The sequence below is a fragment of the Tripterygium wilfordii genome, chromosome 3 (assembly GCF_013401445.1).
Source record: "Tripterygium wilfordii isolate XIE 37 chromosome 3, ASM1340144v1, whole genome shotgun sequence".
Lineage (NCBI taxonomy): Eukaryota > Viridiplantae > Streptophyta > Magnoliopsida > Celastrales > Celastraceae > Tripterygium > Tripterygium wilfordii.
Genome location: NC_052234.1, coordinates 8,573,153 through 8,594,276, shown reverse-complemented (window position 1 = coordinate 8,594,276; position 21,124 = coordinate 8,573,153). Strand labels below are relative to the sequence as shown.

The 21,124-nt window shown below is 36.5% G+C and overlaps 3 protein-coding genes across 10 annotated transcripts; 2 read left to right on the top strand and 1 right to left on the bottom strand.

The window, feature by feature from the left end:
• The first annotated feature begins 3,326 nt into the window (after nucleotides 1-3,326).
• Nucleotides 3,327-7,530, top strand: LOC119987222 (phytoene synthase 2, chloroplastic-like). The gene is made up of 6 exons (XM_038832077.1): nucleotides 3,327-4,185; nucleotides 4,269-4,319; nucleotides 5,196-5,368; nucleotides 5,986-6,221; nucleotides 6,698-6,890; nucleotides 7,125-7,530. The coding sequence occupies exons 1-6, from the start codon at nucleotides 3,753-3,755 to the stop codon at nucleotides 7,302-7,304; spliced, it is 1,266 nt and encodes a 421-aa protein (XP_038688005.1). The 5' UTR covers nucleotides 3,327-3,752; the 3' UTR covers nucleotides 7,305-7,530.
• Nucleotides 7,355-8,856, bottom strand: LOC119987230 (glutathione S-transferase F11-like). The gene is made up of 3 exons (XM_038832088.1): nucleotides 8,697-8,856; nucleotides 8,524-8,572; nucleotides 7,355-7,969 (listed from the first exon to the last, which is right to left on the bottom strand). The coding sequence occupies exons 1-3, from the start codon at nucleotides 8,844-8,846 to the stop codon at nucleotides 7,521-7,523; spliced, it is 648 nt and encodes a 215-aa protein (XP_038688016.1). The 5' UTR covers nucleotides 8,847-8,856; the 3' UTR covers nucleotides 7,355-7,520.
• Nucleotides 8,857-10,661: 1,805 nt separating this feature from the next.
• On the top strand, nucleotides 10,662-20,026 carry LOC119985707 (SUPPRESSOR OF ABI3-5). Of its 8 annotated transcripts, none has more exons than XR_005465132.1 (17): nucleotides 10,662-10,852; nucleotides 11,526-11,651; nucleotides 11,874-11,914; nucleotides 12,147-12,879; nucleotides 12,985-13,056; nucleotides 13,144-13,236; nucleotides 13,317-13,396; nucleotides 13,980-14,133; nucleotides 14,382-14,469; nucleotides 14,555-14,646; nucleotides 14,726-14,794; nucleotides 15,059-15,238; nucleotides 15,388-15,580; nucleotides 17,420-18,355; nucleotides 18,612-18,796; nucleotides 19,511-19,770; nucleotides 19,870-20,026. XR_005465132.1 is itself a non-coding variant. In XM_038830104.1 (16 exons), the coding sequence occupies exons 2-16, from the start codon at nucleotides 11,604-11,606 to the stop codon at nucleotides 19,688-19,690; spliced, it is 2,814 nt and encodes a 937-aa protein (XP_038686032.1). In that variant the 5' UTR covers nucleotides 10,662-10,852; nucleotides 11,526-11,603; the 3' UTR covers nucleotides 19,691-19,952. The 8 variants fall into 8 exon arrangements, 6 of the variants coding, with proteins under 6 accessions (XP_038686032.1, XP_038685999.1, XP_038685982.1 ...); XR_005465131.1 differs by having other exon boundaries at nucleotides 19,862-20,026; XM_038830104.1 differs by having other exon boundaries at nucleotides 12,477-12,879; nucleotides 19,511-19,952.
• The last annotated feature ends 1,098 nt before the right edge of the window (nucleotides 20,027-21,124 follow it).

The following is a 21,124-nucleotide window of genomic DNA, read 5'->3' as shown; positions in this document are numbered from 1 at the left end:
TGTTTGGGGTTATGACCGAGTAAAATATATAAATCAAGGATTCAGAGACGTGGCCAAAGTTAAAAGTACATCACAATCATCCACTACGTCAAATTAGTTTTGATTAATTAATAATTGTATATTACATGATAAGATAATTTAATTTGTACTGAAAATTTAATTTTAGGATTAGAATTCTTATCATGTTTTGAACATGATCTCATCTTATGTTTTGCTCACATGTCATGCATTGAACATTCAATGCCGAGCTCTAAACTTTTACATCATGCTCAAACTTCCAATCTAAAGAACAACAATACTTAGTTGTGGTGACTAAATCTGAATGGATATAGAATGGGATTACTCCTCTCAACCCCACCACGGTGTTTGAATATCCCGCCCAACAAGATATGGACCGGATTCACACTAGAATAACATATATATATATATATATATAAGTCACTAATTTATTAGCATTCAAAAGGATCATGGATGTGCCCAAAACCAAAAATACATCACAGTTTTCACCATTTTATGAGCTTAATTATATTTTATGTGAGAAGTAAATTAATTATAAAAATCACCCGCATATAAAATAAAATAATATTATTTCTCTTATAAAAGTTAATGCCATGTAAAACATAGTAAGTCTCGACAAGACAGTATTGAACAAAGTGGTTTAATAACAAACTTTTGACATACTTCTTATACAACATATATGACAAACAAGGTTGAAAAGATGAAATCAGATGTGGAAACTTTGTCTGTCATCTTGACCATCTCAATCATCGCTATGTCAAATTATATTTATTTAATTAATAATTGTATATTAGTTGCTACGATAATTTAATTTGCAATGAAATATAATAATTTTTTTAAAAAATAGTCATGTGTAAAGTGCACTGGACATGCTCCAAATATCAGTTTGAGAGCATATGAATGTTAAAGAAAGATTTGGGGCACGTCCGGTAGACTTTACACGTGACTAACAATAGGTGCACAATTTTTTAAAGAAAATTGTAAATATAAAATATAAGTGATTTTAATCGTTAGTTCTTAAATTGAACTTGAAAATTACATAAAGTAAAGATATTACTTAAAATTCTTCCGACGATTCTTATTTGTTACTAAGTATTTTTTATGAAAAATACACGATTTATTTCACAATGTTAAAATTTGTCTATCTATTATTTTTCAAAATTTATAAATTATTTTGGTGCACCATATTTCATATAAAAAAATTTTAATGCTTAATAGTCACCAAGTATATTTATTTTATTTGTTGATATATTGTTTTTGTATATTCATTTTAAATTAAAATATTATAATGAATAAGGAACTCTTATGAATATCAATCTCTATCATTATATTATTTGTATGTTTTTTAATTGGTAAAAAAATTACTATGATAAATATTATGAATTTTAATTTTAAGTTCAAATTTATAAGTATAAGTTACAAAATATTTCTAAACAAAGTTGTAATTATTTTTTTAGAAGACTTATAATATTATATATGAGATTAGATTACTAAATATGATTACTTTTAATTTTAAATTCAAAATTCATGCAAAACATGGGTTATACATCTAGTATAAACACCAACGAGAGATGATTTGGTTGACAATCGACTAAATTAGACATATATGTGCTCAGGATTTGATTCCAATGAGAAACATGTTTCTTAATGCTATTTCAAAAAAAAGAAATACTTCTAATATAAACTACATTGATATGTGATGAGAATGGATTAGGAGAATAATTTTTAGATTTAAAAAACTCAATTCAAAAAAGTCATTTTAGAAAACAAATCACAAATATGTGTGTATATTAGTATATACATAGTCCAATTCTCCAGTGTGGGTGTCCCGCTTTATTACACAAAAAATTATATGAAAAAGTCAAAAGCAATGGAGTCCAGTGATGCCCGTAACTTTGTATGTCACGAGTTTGCGTATATAAATTTTGCTAAATAATAATAATAGATAACGACCTTTACCTAATAAATAAACATCCGAACCCTATAATTTTGGCCAAAAGAAAAATGGTTTTTTTTTTTTTTTGTGAAGTCAAAGAATTGCTACACAAATCACATGTGGGAAATCATGTTGTGGGACAATCAAAAACCCATTTCAAAGAATTAGTCCATTTTATTTTATACTATAGTAACAATAACAAATATATTAGCCTTTTCATAGTGTTTTTTTTTGTTGTGAGTCCAATAATTGCTTGATATTGTGTGGAACAAAAACTCTCTTTTTTTTTTTTTTGGCTGTTTCACCCTCTAACAGTTCCGTTTTTGCCTTTTTTTTTGAAAAAAATCTAACATTTTTGCTTATATGGATGATAGTAACAGTTAATTATAAATTTAAAAAGGTGTGTTGAAGTGGGCGACGTGTCAAAGGGGCAGCCTTGACATCCACTCAAGACAATGTGGATCTACTTCCACTTGGGAACAAAAAAAAATAAAAAAAAATAATTTCTGTATTTATTAATTAACACTTTTTGTCTGAAAAATACACATAGGAGTCCCACTCTCGTCAATCTCCCACTTTTGGGACCCACCCTCTTTCCACCAAAATCCTCTCAAGTATTATTGATCTTTAACTGTTCATCCACAGCTTGCCACGTGTGTACCTGACCCCCTCTTTGCACTTTTATTTGATAAGGTTATCTTCCACTTATTGGACAGCCATGCCACGTGTCACCTGTACTCATAAGGTCCATCCGATTGAATTCTACCTACAAAGCTGGGCAGATCCGGATCCTACCCACCACCCACCAAGTCTTATAATAATTTTATTTTTTTTTAATTCTTTGCTTCCGTTTATTTATTTATTTTTGGGTTAATTGAAGTATTTGTCTTTTGCTTCCAAAGGCAATGTTTCCAAATGTATTTTTAGTTTCAATACTTGTCTGTTTTTGCCCTAAAATGCAATGTCGTAACTCAATTTATTATCTCATGGCATCATTTTGGATTTCTTGACACATCCCGCACGCAATGTGACCTCGGATATTTGATTATGATCTTTTTTTCTATAATTTAGTAAAATGTAATGAATCAATTTGATTATTTTACTTTCAGAAAAAATATTTTTTTAGTAAATTTACATTGATATTATATGAATCTCCAATCATAAACCAATATTTTAAAAATATCAATAAAAGAATAAAAATAGAAAAAAAAATGCAGCTTCACCCAAACCCTCAACAAACCTTCCGGATCCGCCTTTTTCAAGTCCTCATGCGAACCATCAAGCCAGAAAGTTGACTCTTTTTTTTTTCACCACCAAAAACGTTCATTAGCAAAAAAAAAGAAAGGGAGAGTTTATAGTGACTGTTGTAGTTTTCAAATTTTTTGTCTTTATTAATACAAAAGCTTGTCTTAATTGTTCTTAATCAGCAAAGGTGCGTTTTTCTATTGTATATTCCATTTTCTCTTGCGTCCTTTTTGTTTTGTTAATGGAAAAGGTGTGATCTTGTTCCATACAATTCAGTGACAAAGCAAAACCCATTACCCAATAAGTGTTAGAACCTTAGTTGGAGCAATCCTTCACAATTTCTGAGAGATTCCATTGCCTAAGCCGCGTAGTGTCTGCTTTTGGCAGTTCTGTGGGTTTTCTTTTGTTTGATATTATTGCTGAGAAAAAGCTTCAATTATTGCTCAACTGCAACAACTTTGGTGCTTTTTGGTCATATTATTGAAAGACGATAAGAAGTTGCGATTGAAGAGCGAAGAGGTTTTATCTAGGAGAAGGGTTTACAGTTCTAGACATGTCTGTTGCTTTGCTATGGGTGGTCTCACCTACTACTACTACTACAGATGTCTCCAAATGTTTTGGGTTCATTGATTCATCAAAATTCTTCGTTAAAGATAGGAGATTGATGTTTAATGGTGCTGCCAAAAAGGGCAGGAGACAGAATTGGAATTATTGCTCTCTAAATGCAGATTTGAGAAGTGGAAGCTACTTCCCTGTAATATCAAGTGTGGTGGCTAGCCCTGCCGGAGAAGTGGCTGTCTCGTCTGAGGAGAAGGTTTATAATGTGGTGTTGAAGCAGGCAGGCTTGGTTGAGAAGCAATTGAGGTCTAGAGGGGATTTAGATGTGAAACCAGATATCGCGATTCCAGGGACTTTGAGCTTGTTGAGTGAAGCTTATGACCGATGTGGAGAAGTTTGTGCAGAGTATGCAAAGACATTTTACTTGGGTTAGCCTTCTTAAATCTGTTTCTTCAACGTTTGGGTTTCAAGCTCAGATTGGAATTGTCAATTTGTACTTTTGTCTTCTCAGGAACTTTGCTAATGACTCCTGAAAGGCGAAGGGCTATCTGGGCAATTTATGGTGAGTAACGAGATTTTGGAACAGACTGCATCTTTGACAGAATTTCACTTTTCAAATGAGATTTCACACTTGAGAACATTTAATTATTTATTCTTGTGGTGACCTTTTCTACTCTGGAAGGGATTTTAATACTCAAAAAGAAGAGAAAATTCCAGTGTTTGCTTGAATTTTTATCCTAATGAAATAATTTATGCTTATCTTCGTAAATTCTTCAGTGTAAAAACTTAAAGTATTCTTATGAGCACAAGAACTGCTTTTCTTTTTTTGTGTAATGATGTGGAGATTTGCCCTTATGCTTGATTTCAATTATTGAACCACTGAAAATAATTCAAAACTTTAATGGAAATCTTGTCTGAGTGAATTCAATTTTGCTACGGATCAGTTCAACTTTTAGCTGATAATGGAAAACTCAGCTACAGTTTCCTAGATACAAGTAACATTACCAATCTCAAAGAAGATAGGTATAACAACTCTTATTTTAATGACTTCTGCAATTTGGCAAATCTGAACTTGGAAAGACAGTGGCCAAGTCTCTGATTACTTCCTTTTATTGGAAGTTTAGTCAACATTTTGGGGACTAAAGCCATCCTATGACAAAAAATTCTCATCAACTGATATGGCCATAATAAAATCTCAATCCAATTCTTTCTACAATAATTTTTTTAGATTTCCATAGTCTTCAGACATTCTTCGTCACATTAAAAGAAGGATTGTAATAATCTAGTCTAACCCCGAGAAAAGAACGTTGATTCTTTTGTTGTTTTTAAATATCATAAATAATCATACTTTCTGCAAGAATTTCTCAAATTTTGTGAATTCACTATTGCAATTGAAAGATACATATGTGTTATACTTATTATGTCTCTGCTCGTGCAGTGTGGTGTAGAAGAACAGATGAGCTTGTTGACGGGCCTAATGCTTTGCACATAACGCCAACAGCGTTAGACAGGTGGGAGGCAAGGTTGGAAGATCTTTTTGAAGGTCGTCCATTTGATATGCTTGATGCTGCCCTTTCAGATACTGTTACCAAGTTTCCGGTCGATATTCAGGTTAGATGTTTCCCTTGGCAATAAAATTAGGTCTCGGCATGAATATACTTCCTTGACTACCAATGACATATATTTGTTGCATACTCAGCATTGTAGTTTCTTTTAAAAATATTTACCCTGATCTTCTAGGATGTATCAATTTATGATTGTACTTTTCTAGACCATGCATCCTATGTACAATGCTAGACACAGTATAAGAAAAATGTATTTTGCTATTTTGATTCTGTTCATGGTTGTTTCCCTTCAACGATATGGCTATGAAAGAGTTTGACTTAACATGCATTCCACGAGTTTTTTTCTTTCTTCAAAGCTGTCATTAATTAGCAAATGTTGTTGAACGTATATGGAATTAGAGATTGTGTGCATGTATAAGGCCAAGCTACCGGATTTCTATATCCTTTTTATTTTTTCTTCTCTTGTCAGAATTTGTGAGCAGTTTGGGATATAAACCTCATTTAAACAAGAACCCAGACACTTGAGCTGGATCATCAATTTCATTTGAAAATTGAAACTAATTTGAAGTCAACTGCAATCTGATATATTTCTTAATAAAATGATTTGCAAGGTATTGCATGTCGATGGATTCTTACCTACTTTTATGAACTTCTGAGTTTCAGCCATTTAAAGATATGATTGAAGGAATGAGGATGGATCTAAGGAAGTCAAGATACAAGAACTTTGATGAACTATATCTTTATTGTTATTATGTTGCTGGGACTGTTGGAATAATGAGCGTTCCGGTTATGGGCGTTGCACCTGAATCTCAGGCAAAAACAGAGAGTGTTTATAATGCTGCCTTGGCTTTAGGAATTGCGAATCAGCTCACCAACATACTCAGGGATGTTGGAGAAGAGTAAGTAAAGAACTAAGTTCCATCAGCATGTTCATTAAAAAATAGTCCCCAAAGGCCATGACTGCAAGGGACATCATGTCTTATGAGTTAAAATTCGTAATATCAGAAGATTTAAAATTGGTAATATGCGATTTTTCAAGTACGAAGTAATCGAGGTTGAGTTCTCGTTAGGTTTCTCAATGGTACCCTGGCTGTCATCAAAACCGAGCTTTTATACTACCAAACCAAAAACTTCTTATGGTGCAACAGTCCTGTTGTTATCGTGGGGTACCAAAGCTTTGGACTTTAAGATATAGACTTTATGTACTTATTTTGGTTACTCATTATATGGTTATGTTCTTCGTTTTACCATTGGTGATCATTAGAATCGAATCAATCATTGCTTAAATGTCTGCTGCTCCTATTTTGCAATTTCTTTCTAATAAAAGTCACTTTTCCTTCATGTTTCATCTTCTCAAGGTTAATATTCTTTGCAGTGCAAGTAGAGGTAGGATATATCTACCACAAGATGAGTTAACGCTGGCTGGGCTATCGGAAGATGACATATTTGCTGGAAAGGTGACCGATAAATGGAGAAACTTCACGAAGAGTCAGATTAAGAGGGCAAGGATGTTCTTTGATGAGGCAGAGAAAGGTGTGACAGAACTGAGCGCAGCCAGTAGATGGCCGGTAAATAATCGAGAACTTAGATTAGCATGTAAATATTGTCATTAAACATCTTGCAGTCTTGTTTTGTTGCTGAGAAAACAAAAGAAATGGTAAAAGAGACAGGAAATCATTTATAATTGGGGGCTCAACTTGTCAGTTGTGAAGTTGGTGATTTTTCTCCATCATTGGCGCAAATTTTTTTCTTCATCAAGTTTTAAATTCAATAGGAACTTGAAAGAATTTGCATTGTTGCAGGTATGGGCGTCTTTGCTCTTGTATCGTCAAATACTGGACGAGATAGAAGCTAACGATTACAACAACTTCACGAGGAGGGCTTATGTGAGCAAAGCGAAGAAGCTACTTGCTTTGCCAGTTGCATACACAAGATCCCTTATCCGTCCATCAAGAACAGCTTTGGCTTCCAACAAGATTTGAACAGAAAACTCTATAGCAATATGTATAGTACAGTATATCAAGATAGAGGATAAAAGTTGATATCTTGCATATTATAACTGATGTAATGCAGCAAGTGACACACATTGTGACTTATTAAGGTGCTTGGAGAGAGGAGGGCGATCCAAGCACTTAGAGTTTACGCGAAGTCAGAGATGAGCGATTATCTCATCGCGTTACGTATAAAACTGAAACTGATTAAAACTTAGCAATCTGCATTAGCCTTTTCCATGCAGGCCTGTTTGAGATAGTCTCCCACCAAGCATTCACATTCTTCCTCTCCATAACCAAATGCCCCATCCCAGCCTCATTCACCAAGTACCGGATCCCCGGAAGGTGACTCAGGTCGGCCATCGTGAACTTGTCTCCGGCAAGGTAGCTGCTCTTGGACAACCTCTCTTGGTACACATCCAAGACCTTCTCTAGCTTCTGCTCACAAGAGTGGGCAAGTGCCAAGTCCCCTGGCTGCCCCATTTTTGGCAATATCACCAATTGAACAACCATATTGTAAATCAATTCATTGAAGTTGTGAGCTTCCACTTCCAGCCATTGATCCACTAGAGCTCTCTCTTCCAGGCTCTTTCCAAGTAGGTTTGTTCCTTGGTCTTCATACTTTGTTGCATAGTACCTCATGATTGCCCTAGACTCTGTTCACAATTATTTAAAACGTTCAATCAAATTTAGGACACAAAATGTCAAGCACTTTATATTCACAAAAGATAGTTATTGCACCGTGGTGCAATTGCCTGCAATAGGTGATCTTACAAGTTACATTAAGTCACGTCACACATAAAAGAAAAAAAGAAATAAATGAGAGATTTTTTTGGGTAATCGAGAACCACATCATATAAGCTTGCCATTTGGACAACTTTTGGATAGCTAACATGAGTCTAAACTCTAGCCATCATGTCTGTGCACACAGTTGATAATTGTCTTCACCCAAAATGGCCAAATTTTTCTTTGCATGGTATTGACAATTACGGTATAAAATCGTCTTCCTCACTCAAGTAGTAGATGATTCATGAGAAAGAGTAGGGTTTGAAATTGATTATGTTATAAGGTATATAAGTAGTAGGCAATGAGATGTATACATGTAACCTTTTTTTTTCTTCATGCTTTCCTTTGGTACTACTATATTTCAGTAGCATATGAAATATATATATTGTTAGGAAAAAAAAGAAGGGTATGTAATGAAATATACCAAAGAGCTTTAAATCTCCATCCTCTATGGCTGGCACTTGACCAAATGGCTGCAACAACAGGGCATTAAAAACTCAATATAACATTAATTATTTTTAAACAAGGTTTCTATCCTCGTATATATGTAAATCTATGCATGTATGTGTGTGTGTATATATATATATATATATATACCTGTCGAGCTAGAAACTGAGGTTTCTTATGCTCACCAGAGTCGAGATCAACATGAACAAGTTCAAACTCTACTTCTTTCTCAAGAAGACAAACCATAACCCTCTGTGCGCATGCTGATACAAGTGATCCATACACCTTAACAACTCCCATACTTCTCCAAACACTACTTAGTGCTATACAAGCTACAAAAGCAAAACTTAGCTATTTATATGTTTTTGAGGGTCTCAAAAGTCCCAACCACCATTTTATTTATTTTTAACACGTGGAGACCCCCAAAATTGGGGGTTGTCACGTGCATGGTCTTTGGCTTGAGACAAAATGAAGAAGCTTGACATTTTGCCCCAAATCAAATTGGGGGTTGTAATTTGTGATTGAATTATACACATGTTAGGTTTGGGGGTTGTCGCATGCATGCCTACACTCCAACTTGGTGGGTGGAAAAAGAAAAGACTAGTTTGGCACAATCCATGAATTGGGACAAACAACGATTGTTGAGTATCAAATAATAATGCTAATAAATTTTTATGATGATTGCAAAGTATGAAGTAGATATACGAAGTTCATTTGATAAATTTATATTTGGTTGAAAATCAAATACATAACTTACTGAAGTGGAGGCGTATAGGTCAATGAGGTATTCAAAATAGTCGTAGAATTCGAATGGACCGCCAAACCGGTAGATTATTCGATTTTTTCAAATTTTTATAGATAGGGTTGATCAAACCGATCGATTATATGTATATATAATTTGATTCATATTATATGTCTAATTGTACAATCTCTCACAAAATAGCAATTCAGTCTTTTATTTATATTTTGTATCGAAATTTGAAACTAAAGATTAGTTGAGGTAAAATAAAATTTATGTATTTCAGAAATTTTTTTTATTGATTCTTATTGTTTGGTGAGGTTCTATGCGCTTAACCAAAGTGTTATTCGAGAATTAACACGATGTTTCCTACCACACCGACACCTACAAATAATCCATTGCTTCTCGATGTATTTTTTTTCTTTGTGTGCATTGCATTTTTCTTCTCTAATAATGATTCTATCTTCTTCTTTTTTTGCAAATTAAAAACCTATTCCTTTACTCAACAATACCATCTATGGTTAGATATGTAAAAAAAAAAAAAGGTATGACTTTGTAATCATCTTCCTCTATTCAAATATTTCTCTTATGAATTTCAGTAACCCAACTTAACGCCCAAAAAATAAAAAAAATCGACCAAAATCGATTGGTTGATTTTAGTCATTTTACTAATACCCAAAAAACCAATTAAAACAGATTGCGAACAAGATCACCAGGCAGACTTACTTGACGAGTTATGGTCATCAATCAATCTTTTGAGTTTGGAGAGGATATGACGATCCATACACTTAGAATTTATATTATCCTAAAAACATTTGATTGGCTCATAAAAAAAAGGCAATGGTGGTGATCAAAGTTCGAATCCCCACGCCCCCATTTCAAAAGAGGGTAATCTAATAAGCCGTTGGTATATACAAGAAGTGTTATATATATATATATATTTTCTATCGTCAGCATGAATCTTTCCCCAATATTTTAATTGAAAAATATTTCTCATTAATTAAACTAATGGTTAATCCATGCAATACACATGAATGGGGGTACCATGTTAAAAAAAAAAAAAAAACTTTTTGGGCATGCAGAATTAATTACAGAAAGAGAAGCTCCCCAATAATTATCATTAAATATGACTAATGACCATGATGATTGATGAATGCCTGCTTTGTGATTATCTACCCTTCAAAATAAAAATATTACATTTTGTCACTGGATAATAAATATTTCTATTCAAAGTCACTGGGCTTTAAATTATTCAACCCAAAACCCAGATCTTGATCTATGGGCCTTTTGGGCTAGGTGGCCGATAAGCCCATTTAGAAAATGTACATATTAGGAAAAATAATTTTATTTTTTAATTTCTCTCGCCTATACTAAAATCGCCGCGGCTGCTGTACTTGTGACCTGAACCTGACCCCATCGGTCGTTCCAGCCTTTCAGGTTTTCTCAATAGGTCATAACCCGAGAAAAGAAGAAACCCTAAGGAGAAACTAGACGAAGGAGGGAGAAGAAGAAGTTGAAGAAACAAGATCAATTGGTCCCAAACCGATCCGAGCTGTTGTTGCTTCCGGTACGTACATGGTCTCCATCTTTCAAATTCATTGCTTTTTTAGGGAACAGAGCCAGGGGAAAGATTGAGATTTCACAGTTTAGCGTAATTACTTGATTGCTCGTAATTTATGATCGAAGATGCGGTTAATTGTTACTGGATCGCTGTTTTTTTTCCTTCCTTGTTTCGATTTTTTTGGGTTGTATGAGCTGAATTGTCTATGGATTTCAAAAGCTACTTAGCGTACCCATAGTAATCATTATACTTTGTTTATTTTGGTTTTTCCTCGCTTATATGTGTCCAGAGTTTGGGGTAATTAGTTCCCATGAGTGGTTTTTTTAGCACAGTAGCATTCTACCGGTGGTTTTTGCTGGCGTTTGTGCGACATTTATGGGTATTGAGAAATGTTGACACTTTTATTAATGTGCTGCTTTACATTGGCATTACTTCTTGGAGTTGATTAAGTTTTACTCACTGTACATTGTGTGGACAATATTCTTGAATTGTATGCTGATGGCTTTTGTTGACTGAGAGAGAAATTGGAAGATGGGTGTTTCTGAATTTCTGGAAAGGATTTGATTTTTGCGGATTCGACTTATTATGTAAAAGAGGCCGAGGCCAAGGCCAAGTCATGGGAATTAATGGTTCATGGTTTATCGAGGTGTGACTGTATCTGTTTGTGCATATATTACAGGAAAAGGATTTAGAACATTCTGAGACACCATCGAGAGCCTTGCAGGGGTTAACCGTGACGGGTTTTTGCTTGCCAGATATGGATCCGGGTCGCTTTGGTCTTCACCAAGGATGGGATAATAACAGCGTAATTGTGGTTTCCTCCTTAATAATCACATATATGGGATGATAATACAAGAATTTTTAGGGATCATGTGATTGCCCATTTTTTTCCGTCATCTCATCTCTCATCTTAAAAGAAAAAAAAAGAGAGAAAGTCGTTGGGCCATTGAGGATATGGACTGGATTAGCCTAAACTCCTACGTGATTGATGTTGTTGCTGACATAGCTTATTCTCTTGAATCCACAGGCTCTGGAAGGGTATGGTGCAGTCCAGGAGCCAAATTTTCGGTGAGTGTTGACTGTTGATGATGCTTATCACATCATGGGCTCTTATTAGTTTTCATGGGTAAACTTTTCTATAAAATTATCAATATGGCATTGTATGCATTCCGTGCATGATTATATAAGAATTCTTATTTTTGAATGTATGGGGCAGCATCATTTGTGCTTTTTAATATTTTCTTGAGCACTATCACATTTTGTATTTCTCTTCCGTCCCATATTGTGCCTTTTCTGGCAGTGGCGGTGGTTCGTATGATGAGAGGAGGTTTCTGGATGAAAGATACTCAAGGGACAACCTTTACCCAAGAAATGCCTTCCACCGTGACATTATCGATAGGGATAATTATCCACCTCCACCTCATACTCCTGGCATTTGGCCTCAATCAAGGCGGAGAAGTTACGAGGAAGAATATCCACTTGACAGGGAATCTAGGCGACATGAGAAACCTTACGCTGATTCCTACAATGAGATGGAAACCTATCGTGACCCAGATGCTTTTCAAGAATATGACAAATTTCGGGATGGCTACCGCAGTATTGATAATTACAGTGATCATTTACCTGCTAGGTTTGGTGGACGTGACCGTGACGATTATGCATATGATGACTATGACTACAAGCATCGCGTTTCGCATCAAAATAGGGGGGCCAGCCATGACAGGGACTATGATTATGGCCGGAATAGTTATGATTCTGACTATGACAGAGGGGGCAAGAGAGATGGCACTTGGAGGAGGCGTGATAGGGAACGTGATAAGAGAGGGTTGAGCGGCGACAGAGATCAGAGTCCTCATAGAAGGCATGAGAGGTCACGTTCTCGTGGACAAGATGATCGATCCAGATCAAGGTCCTCTCGAAGTCGAAGTCGTGGTCGTAGTCATCGAGAAGATAGCTATGATGATGGGAGATATGAGAGGGGTGAGAAACGAAGGGACCGGGAGGAGAAACGTCATAGAGAACACTATTCTGTGGTATGTTTGTACTGTTACTGCATGTTCCTACACTCAAAAGTAATCGCATATTCTTGATCATTGTCATCCTGAATTTGTTTACACGGATCTGCTGTCTTCTTGCAGGCACCTTCTGCTACTGTTGTTGTTAAGGGTCTTTCACAAAAGATCACTGAAGAGGATTTATACCAGATTCTTGTAAATTGTTTTACCATTGTATTATTTGTTCTTACATTCTTTCAATATACATTTCTCCTTATATATCGCATTTTGTTTGACCATTAGGCTGAATGGGGACCTCTGCGCCATGTCCGCGTAATCAAGGAGCGAAATTCCGGCATCTCTCGAGGATTTGCATTTATAGATTTTCCTTCTGTGGTATCTATCATGGTTAACTTTGTTCTTTTTCTGCATTCATTTTGATGAATGGCATATGAAGGAGGCTGTTTGTTGAACAGGGAGCTGCACGTATGATGATGGATAAGATAGGCGGTGATGGTATTGTTGTGGATGGCAGGAAGCTTTTCTTTGAGTATAGGTATCCCCTACTCTGAGTAGTAAGTATAGGACCATATGTATCCTCCCCTCAAAAAATACCCTACAGCAGAATTGAAGAGTAAAAAAAGAATAAAAGAGTTGTTAAGGCATGGGCATATAACCTGACAGATTTCTCTCTTGCAAGTTTTTACCCTCACTAGTTTTTGGATAATGTCATTATCTTGATATGCTGACAAATGAACCTGTACGTCACACAATTGTCTAACCCTACTTTTATTGCTATAAAGTTCCTGCTAGCATATTTGAAGTGCATTTGCAGACAGTTTAAGGGTATAGAATGGTCATGAAGTAATAGATTGAGGTCTTTGTTACTAGGTTGCCGTATGCTGAACTTTTATATTCCTCATAGTATGGCTTGAAACTTATAGTTTTTCTATATTATGAAACAAATTCTAAAGCAATATCGTGGTTCAAAAAAAAAAATACATGTAGAATTGACGATAATTGTCTAAAATATAAAAATATAAAATCAAAATTTGCAACTGGGTCACTTTCGTTAACTGCCTGAATGGTGACTCCTGACTTCTGTGATTCTTGCTGCTTGACATTGTGGTTTGTTGTAGTAGTAAGCCAACTGGAGGGGCAGGTGGACCTTTTGGTCAAGAGAATGCTGTGAAATCCGGCCATGTTAGCCACAGAAGTATAACAGTTCCATCTGATTGGATGTGCATCATTTGTGGTTGTGTCAACTTTGCTCGGCGAACATCTTGTTTTCAGGTTCTCTTTTGTTTGTTTTGAATTTTTCCTATTACCTCTGACAGCTTGACAAACATTGTTATTTTATCTCTTCTGGCTTGGCCTCATGTATACCATCAGGCCGAGAGGCTTTCGTGTGCATTTTCTATTTTTTTTAATGTTCGCAGTTAAACTTACATGTCTATTGCCAATGGAGGCTTGTAACTATATGAGGTTACTTTATATTTGTTAGTATGAAATTAGTGAATCCCCTATGCCTGTTGCTGCAGTGTAATGAGCCGCGAACTGATGATGCTCCACCAGCTGATATCGCTTTATCAAATCCAGCTGCATTAGGAAGGAAAGGATCGGAAGCAGGTTGGTCTAAGCCATTAATTCATTTTAGCTGGCCTTTTGTGAAAATTAATATGCTTTGTAACTTAATGAATCGAAAATTAATCAGGTCCTACTCATGTTTTGGTTGTTCGTGGATTGGATGAAAATGCTGATGAGGAAATGCTTCGTTATGAATTCTCCAAACATGCTCCAATCAAGGTACAAGAATGCAGGATTATTAGTCTAAACTCACTCCTTTTCCTTTGAGAATGTCTTCAGAAAATATTGTGACTTGCAGGATCTTCGCCTTGTCAGAGACAAATTTACCCATGTTTCAAGGGGATTTGCATTTGTACACTTCCATTCGGTATGTTCTTTTGTGGTTGGAGACGAAGCCCAGTTGGGTAGTTGTGCATAGCTAGTTCTTTTCACATTGGCTTATTGCAATACTAAGCAAGGGGCTTAATTTCCTGTTTTCATATTTGTGGTTACTTGGTCTTTTTTTTTCACTTCTGTGTGAGATTTTTAATTGTCAAAAGATTGAGTACATCGCAAGGAATCTAATAGTATACTATTGCTTGCTAGATTTGCTTAGATGCATGACCTATAGCAATTTGTTTGACATTTCAAGGTGGAAGATGCTACCAAAGCTCTTGAAGCAACAAATGGAACAACTCTCGAGAAGAATGGGCAGATCTTAAGAGTAGCGTATGCAAAGAGCATCCTAGGTCCAGGTTCAGGGGCATCGGCTTCTTCACATTCAAGCAGCCTTGCTGCTGCTGCCATTGAGGCAGCTGCATTTTCTCAACAGGTACTTTGTCTATACTTCCGATGATCATATTGAGCTTACATTTCTGATGCATCTGTTTGGATTTTTTTCTTCTCCTATTTTAATTGCGTGATGACTTGTGTTGGATTGACATGATATTGATAATACGTGCTCTATCACTTTTGTCCTAGTATGATGCTGTTGGATGGGCGCCAAAGGAATATAACCCTGAAGATAAACAATCTAATGGCGGGCTGGAGAAACATGGTGGGGATGGTACAGTTCGAAACGATAGTTCTGCTCCGCAGTCTGGCTTTGTCTGGGATGAAGCATCTGGATATTACTATGATGCTGCTTCCGGGTTCTACTACGATGGAAATACAGGTTTGTCTTCGTTTATTGCATTTCTTGTAAATCTGCATAGGGAAATATTGTAAAATACAAATTGATTTCTTTTTCCTGACTGGTTGTCGGTGATTGGGATTCAAACTCTTCCCTTAAGATTCTACTTGTTGGGTTGCAGTTTTTCTTTTATTTGGCATCACATATCCAATGAGCTTATGATCCTTCACCTTAAGACTCTCACAGTCTCACATCTGCAAGGATAGGATTGAAGTTGTCGCAGGATCAACTTCAAATATTACATCATTTGCGAATACATCTCTAGATTCTGTTTTAATTATCACTCCATCTAGAACTTGTCTCTAGCACCTCTTACAAGGCAGTTTTGTGTGATGAGCTGAAACTGTGGCTATGTTTCATTTTCGGGAGTTTTTTTTTGGGGGGTTACATTAGTGAATTATGTTGTGAATGTTCTTTTGCAGACGTACTTTGAAATGTTGCGGAATTGCTAATTTGTCTATGTTGGTTGTCGTATCAATTTTTTTTTTCCTCTGGACTCTCATATTCACTGAAGGTGTGTTTAGGGTGAAAAGAGGCACGCTGAGCTGCTATCGATGCCCTTTGCTCTCTGAAACTGGGCACCTGCTTAAAGAAAACTTCTTTAGGCATGACTCAGCATTTTGTTTTCCATGTGGAAGTTATTCCCTTGTTATTTGTGCATTGTTTGTAATTGTACCTGGTGAAGCTTAAGAAGCGTAGGTCTTCTCGGAAACATCCATCCGGGTAGGAATGAGTTGTGCTTCTAGATTCCATGAATTTTTAACATTCCCTGGAGTTGTGTTTGGTGCGATATCTCTATGGAAACTGAAGGAGAAGCTGTAAAATTTTAAGTGCATTGGACTACTATAAATTTTGGATCGGAACTCCTTTATTTCTTTGTTCTTTTTTGAGCCACAAAAACTAAAAAGCATTTGTATTGTTATCTGCGTTATTTTGTTAGGTGTCTAGCTAATTGTGAAACATACATAAAGTCAGGTGCTTCCAAGACACTTAGCTGGTTGGAGAACCTTTTAGGAAGTTGTATATGTCTTTGGGTGGTGCTTGTTGTTGATGCGATTAACCATTATTTGTGCTGTTCATGCAGTGAAATGTACACGTATTTTCTGTAAGTATCCAATTCTACTTCGGGTGGGGAAAATGTTCTGCTAAAGAGTCCATGGTGTAAATTGATGGTTAAGTAACTGAACCGTGATGTGTTTAAGGTCATGCTTGGTATGCTGGTGCAAGCATTTTTATTATGAGAAGCTCTTTTAAATTTAGATTTAGAGGTTCAAAGCTTCTTTTAGATGAAACACATTTTAGGCTGCTTGGCAATAAAAAGAATAATAAAATGAGGAGTTTGGTAAAAAACATGGAAAACTTGTCTACGTCTACTAATTTAAACCAAATTAGCTTTTTAATATGGATTATATATTACATATCAGTATAAAATTTCTTTGCTAATATAGTAAACGATCAAGTTAGCCTCATATCATACAGATCCTGGCTGTCTTATGGAAGCTCTTATTGCCTTAGCTCATTCGTGTAAGCACTTTATTAAAAGTCACTATAGCACCTAATAGACCCAAGTCATCTTATAGGGCCAAGAACTTCGGAAGCGATTTACTGTCCTTCTATATCATAATTCATAAATTATATTTAGGGTAAAAAATGGTTGCTGAAGGGTTACGTCCTTTACCAACTGAATTGCTTTATATAAAATTTAACTATTTTGCGATGGTATTGTTATCTCTGTTACTAAAGTTTCTTGAGGATTTTTTTTTCTTATGTTAATACCCTACCTGCTTGCTTAGATTCTCTTTCACATTCTCATGTATGCAGGTCTCTATTATGATGGGAATAATGGAGTTTGGTATTCATATGACCAACAAAATCAGCAGTATGTTCCTTGCACAAATCAAAATGACAACAGCACAGCTGGGAAACAAGCTGAAAACTCGAAGGCTTCAGACGGTTCCAGTAACAGAAAAGCAGTAATCTCTGCACCTGCTGCTACTATTACATCAACTGAGAAGGCTGCCTCTTTACCAGATGCCGTCCAGGCTGCCGCTACTGCAGCAATAGCTGCAGAGAAAAAAGAGAGAGAGAAGTTGAAAGAGATAAAACTTGCTTCAAAGACCAGTATCCTGGCAAACAAAAAGAAAATGAATAATGTCTTAACAATGTGGAAGCAGAGGAGTCATGAAGGCCAAGCAACTCGAGTGGCTCTTGATGACAATCAGTCATCTGCTCCAGGTGATGACAGACCGTTTTCAGGTGGTCAGCCTGCTAAGAGCAAGTTGAAATCTGATGTTATGACTGCAAAGGAGAATATGCTATCTAGTTCTGGGGTAACCACCACCACACTTTCTGCTCAGAGTGCGTCGAGGCCTGTGAGTAACAGCTCTGGTGGAACTATAATGGGGGTTATAAGGGGTTCTGGAAGAAGTGTAGTGAAATCAGAAACTCCGTATTCAGAATCATCAGCTGGAGTCTCCACCTCAACTGTTGCTGCTGGTTCATCTTTTGCAACAAATGCAGATTTGCATACAGTTCCTACGCCTTTCAGAACAGATGCCTCGGCACTGGGTTCTTATTCCCCAGCTGTGGCTACAGGGAGTGGCAAGAGGAGGTTTTCAGAAATGCCATCTTATACTTCTACTCCAAAAGAACAGCCACAGACAACCTACAGGGATCGCGCAGCTGAGAGGAGAAGCTTATATGGTTCATCACCTGCTATTGGAGATGATCTCTCTGACCTTGGGCTTGGAGATTCAAGTAAGCATGTCTAATGTACCTTTTGGGAATCTCCCCTGATTATGGTCATACCAACTTATGTGTTCGATACTTGATTGCTGTATCTATCTGTCATTCTTTCCTCTTATCCTTTTTTTATGTCATAGTAAACCTTGGCCACATATCGACCCATTGGCCCGGTTTTTATTTTGAACTGGTCTTCTGCAAGCATTTCTCTATATATTTCTATTAACTTGTGAGAACCCCCCCCTGTTTCAACCCTTTGTGAACTTTCAAGATCGAGATTATGCACTCAGAAAAGGTTCTTTGGATCCCACGCCATTCCCACCTGGTGTTGGTGGAGGACGTGGCTTTGGAGATGCTGATGCTCAGAGTTATGAGGTGATTACAGCGGACAAAGCAATTGATGAGAACAACTTGGGCAACCGAATGCTCCGCAATATGGGCTGGCAGGAAGGCTTGGTATAATTTCCCTCTTTTGTACTTGGAGCAATTCCATTTGTTCTTAATTAGTCGAATTCTATTGATACTTGCAACCTAGAGTTGACAGGTTCAATGCATGGAAACCTCCTCCTCCACATATTATGTGGGGGTAACGTTTGCGTACATCCTGCCTGGCCCGACCCTGCCCCGCCCACTGTGACAATCTTGTGCACGGGAGTTGTTTACCTTTACTTGCATGGTTTGTAGTTTTGCCACATATGAACCCTAACCATTGGTGCCTCTTTTCTTTTCTTTTACTTCCCTCCCTCGTCTTTTTTTATTCCCTCCAATGGTCAAACGTTAAGTTTTCCCTCTATTCAAAAAAAAAAAAAAAATTAAGTTTTCCCTTAATCATGCTATGTATCCGAAAAGATTTCCTTTTGTCAAAGACAAGAAGAATTTCAGGTGATATTGCCTACATACTACAACGAAGAACACCAGTATAGCAGTCAGTTTTTTTTAAACTTCCTCTGGATCGTGTTCCTTCTTTTTCAATAACATATACATCTAAAATGTAACTGGTATCTAGGACATTCTGTTTTCTGACCTGTTTTGTAGCGATAGAACTGCGTTGTTGAGATCCCAGGTGGTCCTTGTTTGTTTAAAGCAATTAACACATCCGAATTCTAACATTTACACTTTGGGAATTTGTGTTTTTTTTGGTGGTTGTTGGTGCTTGATGTGACGCAACAGGGATTAGGGAAGGATGGAAGCGGAATGGTAGAACCGGTTCAAGCACAGGCCATAGATAGGAGAGCAGGACTTGGGAGCCACCAGAAGAAAAAGGACCCTGGCCTTGAAGTGAATGCTGGGGATAGTTACAAAACTCTGATTCATAAGAAGGCACTTGCCAGATTCCGGGACATGTCCTAGACCGACCAGTCAGTCTTGGAACGCTCTGAGGTTGTGGTTAGTGTATGTTCAAAAAAGTTCATTGTGGTTGGGATGACAAGGTTTTATGTGCTTTTGGTTTCTTTTGTAAGGAGTATATTTGGAGAAATGTTAAAAGGAATCGTCCATTGTTGAAAGTCTGAAATCTTTTAGATTTGCAGGAGCCATAAAATTTTCTCAGAAAACTTATGATGGGACTGTTTATCCTCTGAAGGATATGAAATTATGTTAATGTGATTTGTCACATGCCTCCTGAAGATCCTTGTATCTTCCCCTCTCTGCGACGGATTCTCAATTGAATGGATTTTGATTGTCCTCTTTTGTTTGTTTGTTTTACGTCTTGTTGGGATGGGCGGAGGACGTGTAATGGTCTGAGCGGGGGGGCCTTAAGCCCTAAAGACATTTGGACACTACTCGAGCGTGTGTTCCATGGCAGAAAATGTCAAGTGAAGACAAGGAATTTGCTTTGGGCCCAGAATAATAAAAGCTTTTCATTCACCCCTCGAATAAGCATGTATTTAAATGAAAAGGATGTTAAAATACGAATGGCATAATTAAAGTCTACATACAGAGGTGTGAATGAACTTAAAACACATGATAATAAGACTAGACGATGGTAAAAGCTAGAGCCCAAGAGTCGTTTCCCCTCCTCTTATCTCTGAAATTTCTCTCTCAACTAAAACTCCCTCTCCTCCGTACAGATTTGAGGGGAGGAGAAGACCTCCATCTTCTCTTCCTCCTCCATTCTCCCATTTTTCTAGTTCTTTATTTCAGTTTGCATGTTGCTTTTCTGTTAAATAAGAACTCCGAGAATATCATGGTTTTCTCCCCAAAATTCCGTTTGAGATATGGTTTTGCTTCACGAACGTCATATAATTGGGGATCCTTTTTTAACATGTTATGAGTTAAAAACTCCAACATCAAGTTTGGATAGTCATGATTTAGGTGGAGTTGGATTTGGATATAAATCTTGATCTACTTCCAGATCTGTCTGGAGAAGTTCTCAATCGGCCAGAACTGTCTTGTTCATATTGCTTTTTCTTTCATGTTTGTTTGTTTAATCCGAAAAAGTCCGGCGTAACACGGTATCGTTCAGTTTTTGAAAATATCCAATGAAATATGGTGTCACCCAGGAGTGTACAACAACGATCGGTTTTGTGTTTTTCTTTTTTAATCTTCTTGATTGTAATTCATTTTTATGGTGGCTCGAGTGTCTTGGAACTTCAAATTCTCTTTCTCAATCTGACTATATTTCGATCTTCAAGACCTCTTTAAAAAAGAACAAAAAACACTTTTAACTGAGGAAAAAATATATGACTTCGTTAGTATGAACATTGACTTGATTTTTTTAACAACAAATTGGAAGGAATAATGAACTTCAAAGTCTGTCTACTTTCAATAAATTTCATAACCATT